The following is a 5,695-nucleotide window of genomic DNA, read 5'->3' as shown; positions in this document are numbered from 1 at the left end:
TATGTATACTTCTTTTGTGTGTTTCCTATTTCTATTAACCGAGAGCTGCAAGCTCTCTATTTGTAAGTTGAAATCCTCATTTAGTTCTAAGATACACTCTGGACACAACCTAGTTCCATAGGATTGGTCTGCAGCAAGAAGTTCTTACAGGAAAGGTAAGTTTCAAAACCAAACACAAACTCTTTTCAGTAAAGTACTATTGATCCAGGAAAGTAAATTAGAATCATCTATACAGCGTATGTTAATGATCACGCTCTTTCCTGCCTCCTTTCTCTCTCTTTGTTCTGCAAAGTTGTGTCTAGAAATTATATAACATTTTTGATATTTTAAGAAGTGTCAGTATGGCATTCCATTGTGCAATGGCCAACCCTGCTCACACAAATACCTAAACCATAAAAAAAAATTTAAATAAATCACTTGATAAAAAAAAATGTTACTGAGTTAGGAGTCACAAGAGGCAGTAGAAAAGAATTCCAAGCATCACATTTTATTATATTATTATCAGACATAACCTTCATCAAGATGTTTCAGATACAATCAGCCAGCCAAAATGTTGCTTGAAATATAGTCTAGAAAGAAGAAAATTGATACCTTTCTCCATCAGAAAAATTTACAGAGTCTTCTACATTACTGGTGGTAGAATCATTTGCACGTGCTACTGCTTGTGGAATTGAAGCTTTTAACTGTGCAATTTCTGCTTTGAGTTCTTCACATTGACAGGCAATTTGATTTTTTTCCACTTCTAGTAATTCAATCTGGCAAGTAAATAAAAATATTTTTATATATCAAATTTAATAAAAATAATTTTATATACCAAATAAAATTGTGGATTAAAATAAAAACATACACAAATCTAAATCATTTACCTTTGTTAAGCTGACTGCTTTTAATTAACTTTTCAGTGAGATTTTAAGAAATAAAATAAAGAATAAAAATAAAAACATACACAAATCTAAATCATTTACCTTTGTTAAGCTGACTGCTTTTAATTAACTTTTCAGTGAGATTTTAAGATATGACAACCTAGACAAACTGCTTTAAAATAGCTAGCTGTCAGCTAAACCACTGTATGAGTGCTCCCTCTAAACCTGCTCAGTCTCTCTTATCGTGCAGTCAGAGCCGCTCAGAGCCTTGCAGTCTTTCTCAAGTTTGCATATTTCTATCTATGGAAGCAAAAAAACCCAGAAGTTCCAAGGCTAATTTAATATTTCTTCCCCCTTTTAGGTGGCTTGATTTGTTAGTGGACTGAGCTATATAACACATTGTAAACTAGATGAAACACCCATTAAAAAATAAAAATAATTTAATTGTTAATTTGAAGGCTATCACTGTTTTAACATACCTACCTCACTTTTATATCTGTCTCTCTCAATGCTGCACTTGTCCAGCTGCCTGAAAACATCATCCAGCTGCACAGCAATTTCATCCACCTCGCTCTTATTTTCACCATCAGCACACTTGCTGCATTCAGTTTTTAAGTTCTGCAGGGTACTGCATTGTTCCTTTAGTTTTGCTATTTCTTTTAAGGCCTGTTCATAGAGAATGGTCACTTCTGCCAAACTTCTTTCATGAAGATTTTCTTCTTCAAATGAAGAAATTGTCTCGGTTGACTGATGGCACATTTCTTTTTTTACGTACTTATTATTCATTTCTAAAATCCTTTGTTCCAGTGTTTCTACTTGTTTGGTTAATACTTCACATTTGTTTTGGTACATTTCTTTTTCTTTGTTTAATAATTGGAGCTGATTTTTCAGTTCATTTTCAAGATCTACAGATGTCTCGGATGCATGATTAACATTGTACTGTTTAGTCTCCATCTCTGACCTGGGAACTTGAATGTCGGTGTCATCTTCCACCTCTTCCTTTTTAACAACTAGGTTTGGAAGCTCTGTCTGTGTTGCTGAGGTCAACTGTTCACTTTTTGATTCTGAAGTGCTTGCACTACAAGGTTCTCCGACATCACTGTTTTCTTTCTGCTGCTCCTCTTGATCCAAATTAATACATTCAGTTTTGATTACAGGAACATCAGACTCTGCTGAAGGCTTTGGAGTGCTGCTCTCCTCCAAAATAATGACGTCATCATCATCAAGGTTGTTGAATGTTTTGTCATTTAATCGAGGTGTCTTTAAGGACACAGGTGTCACGCAACTAGGTGTCTTCCGTTTAAGACTGAGGAGCAAAATGTTACACTGATTATTGTATTGCTCAAATACTGCAAAGTCATGCTTCAAACTGTTTAGAGTATCTATAAGCACAATTGAAAACTACCACTCAACAACTAGAAAGAGACATCTCCCTACATAGTAATTTAAGATATGCAGTCAGAGCAAATACCTTTTCTGAAAAAAGAAATGGTTGTCATTCACATGCTAAATTATTACCTTCACAAAGTATTTTGAAACAGACTCAGTATTTGCAGGAACACCCCCCCACACCTGTTCCTTAACCAACAGAGGTTAAGGAAAACATACTGTGGGGTGTGGTTAACCTAACAGTCTTTTCCTCAACAGATAAACCACTATGCAATTTTCCTTGCCAGTACACAGTATTTTTTTGCTGCATTCACTTTTGTACTTCACAAGGTTTCTCAGTACCTTTAATCAACCTGCTGCTTCCTATACTCCCAAAAGTGACACAGTAATTTTGGCAGCTATCACCTGAAGACGGGGCTACACCCAACACCTTCATTTTCATTAACAAGTTATTAATTTTAGAAATAAATAGGAATTTACTTTGTACAGGTTCACTAACCTGTTCTCAGAATCAGAATGAGGTGAAGATACTGGTCTATGTAAAATAAGCAAAGATCTTTTGACAGAAGCATTTGATGTTTCTGGTAAAAGCGATCTTGGAACAGCTTCCTTTCCACTCACAGCTGAGAAAGTTTTGAAGTCTTTACTTGAAGAAACAGGTGTTTTTAAAAGCATTTCATTATTTATCTATAAGATAATATTAGTTAAGAATGAAAAAGAAACAAACATTAGTAGATTCTTCAGATAGGTCTAAGCAGTTCTCCTAACTATCTGCCAACACCTAAAATTCTGAACAGTGTTTCTTATGTATACTACAAGGATTACCTTGAACCCAGGCTCAGTATTTTGCAATAAGAAAGCCTAACTAGACCCCACGCTGCAGACCCCAGTCATCTTATCTTAATGATCGCACAATTCCTCCCCACAAACTCTACTGATGTGCGTGAAGTACTTCCTTCATGTTGGTTTAAGGCATACAACATATTAGAAAACAGCAAGTTCTGTATCATAATTACAGACTCCTGGCAGATTTCTCAGAGGACTCTGAATGCTGTACACCAGCTGCACGCTCCTCTCCATGCACAGATTTATTGCTGCCAGAAAGCTGATCGTACAAGTCTTTCTATAGATACAGCTACTTTATAGTACCCTGCAGAATATCACGCACGAGCTTTTCCCAAGCTTCTGTTTGAAATCTGATCATCATACACAAAGTACGTGACAGCCATCTCTGTTAAAGCTGCTCATAATTAGTTCAGTTTGTCTAAAATGAACAATACTTTACTTTTAGAAATTACTTTTGTACTTGGGTAAAAGTACCAGCAGAAAAATTAATACAGCGAAGTATATAGTTAAAACAGCGCATGCAAAATTTCTTCTCCAGAAGTGGAGTGATCTTAGGTTAGCACTTTACTTTGAAAGCAACTTAAGCTAAATCACACTTAGGAAATTTGATTCTGAGTTACAATCTACTCAACCATGTTGATTTGCATCTGCATTTAATCTGAGTTTGAGTGCCTCCTTGCAAAGTACAGCTACTACAAGTCTGTCCATCCCTGCCCCCCGCCCCAGTTTTAAGGGGCTTTCATACCCTCATCACACCTCTCTACAACAAATCTTCTTTCAATAATTAGATGTCATGGCATAAAAACAGGTATGACTGACTGACATCTTTTCTAGTACTATTTTGTGAGAGGGCTTTGTTCCTCTCAAACTCTCTTAAGTACTACCTAGAAAGCAACGGTGCATTTTCCATTGTTGGACAGCAAAGACAGGGATTTTTGGTTTACTGATAGCGAGCGTAACCTCTACAGCCGTCAAAACTAAACAGGGTGTTGAACCAGTCAGTTGGCTGCCAGCTAAAACAAACTCTAACTCAAAGCCTGGCCTATTTGATCAAACTGCATAGTATTTTTGCCAGCAAGAACTCTGCTCCCAAAGTCAATTTCCTACCAAATTAAAGAGTTACCTGGTGGCTGTACTCTAGTCGCTTCTTCAGTTTTTCCCTGTCTCTGCACGGCAGCAAGGAAAAAAAAAAAAAGAAAAAAGAACTTAGATGCAAAATGTTAACTCATTATAAAACCAAACCAACCTAAAAATCTAAAAGCAAACACAATACTCCTTATTTCAGCTAGATATAATAAAGCTCTAATGAACATACTCTGGATTGTTGAATGAAAATTTTCTGCATGAACTTAGAAGCTAGTATAGCTAAAGTTCGCTTAACTAACAAGTTCTCAGATTAAGATTTATTTAAAAAAATGAAAAAAAAACCCCAAAGCTCCCACTTCTAGAATACTAGGCCAGCAAAAGTTAAAATTACCTAAATTCGTTTTTTTCCAAACACCTTAGCTAAGAATCCTCTTATTCTTCAACAAACATTGAGGTATTCACCTGCTTCAACGTGGACCTTGAAAACAGTTACCTAGACAAGGTCTTCTAGTAGCTTGCTTCTCTAACATCCCAAACTATCCTCACACCGATTACTACCTTACTACTATGCAACAATGCCCCTCTCACAGCTGTACTTGGACACCAATTACTGCATTCTTAACAGTTATTAAATGAGAGGCCCCTTTTGTTATGACTTTACTAATTTTGATCTAGGAGGGCAAACAGGTATTAAGTCAAAGAGAGACATTTGAATTTAATGCCAACATGCTAATAATAGAGAAAAGTACAGTGGTATTCATCTATTCACTGCTACAATCAAGTCTTAATTTCAGGGCACTATTTTCTGGCTGGATATATTCCCAGAACAGTTGCAATTATACCACAGGAGAGAGAAAAAGGCCTTTAGTTTTCATGTTCCTTTTCTAGTGTTAAGACACTTGTAAGACAGTCTCTATTACTCACTTTTTCTTGTAAGTTTTCTCATATGTAGGATGTATTAAGTCGTCATCTTCTGGTTCTTCTGGCACATTACAATTCCTGAGTTAAGGAGGGGAAAAAAAAAGCGTGACAGAAAGAGCTTAACTTCCGTGCTTATAACAGATGATAAGATAAGAACTAAAAGCAGTATTTAGATATTCATCGAAACCTAATTTTACCGGAATTGTGGGTCAGGGTTCAGTGAGCAGTACCACTTTTCTGGCAAGTGCTCTATTCCATCTGGTAGCTTCCGCCACTTCAAACACGCATCACATTGTACCCACGTCTGATCAGGCTGTTTTCTGTAATGGAAAAAATACCAGAACTTTCACATGAAAAGTTGATTTTCATGACTGAGTGTAAAACTGTAATAACAGCACGTAAAATTCTTCTGTTTAGAAGTGATACTCACTGTATCTCCTCAACTGGCAAAGCTAATGGACATTCTTCATTTTTCTTTGTTTTCATTTCATTCCAGTAATCATTAAGCTTTTCTCCTAATGCTGCTATTGTAAGTCTAAAAAGAGAAGGTTTTAGAAGACCACCTTAAATAATCAAATCCTAGCACAGAA

The 5,695-nt window shown here is 36.1% G+C and overlaps 1 protein-coding gene across 1 annotated transcript in view; it reads right to left on the bottom strand.

Moving 5' to 3' along the window:
* The window catches only part of MORC3 (MORC family CW-type zinc finger 3), a 25,691-nt gene that overhangs the window by 3,202 nt on the left and 16,794 nt on the right, over positions 1-5,695 (bottom strand). Inside the window, exons 11-17 of the mRNA XM_009891360.1 lie at positions 5,536-5,640; positions 5,303-5,425; positions 5,109-5,183; positions 4,222-4,264; positions 2,752-2,939; positions 1,347-2,169; positions 592-755 (exon numbers count right to left, since the gene is read on the bottom strand). Of these exons, the coding sequence (XP_009889662.1) occupies positions 592-755; positions 1,347-2,169; positions 2,752-2,939; positions 4,222-4,264; positions 5,109-5,183; positions 5,303-5,425; positions 5,536-5,640 (1,521 nt within the window). The remainder of the gene's footprint in view (positions 1-591; positions 756-1,346; positions 2,170-2,751; positions 2,940-4,221; positions 4,265-5,108; positions 5,184-5,302; positions 5,426-5,535; positions 5,641-5,695) is intronic.

The sequence above is a fragment of the Charadrius vociferus genome, unplaced genomic scaffold (genome assembly GCF_000708025.1).
Source record: "Charadrius vociferus isolate BGI_N301 unplaced genomic scaffold, ASM70802v2 scaffold298, whole genome shotgun sequence".
NCBI classification, from domain to species: domain Eukaryota; kingdom Metazoa; phylum Chordata; class Aves; order Charadriiformes; family Charadriidae; genus Charadrius; species Charadrius vociferus.
The sequence above is the reverse complement of the archived record's forward strand: the minus strand, read 5'-3'. Positions and strand labels throughout refer to the sequence as shown.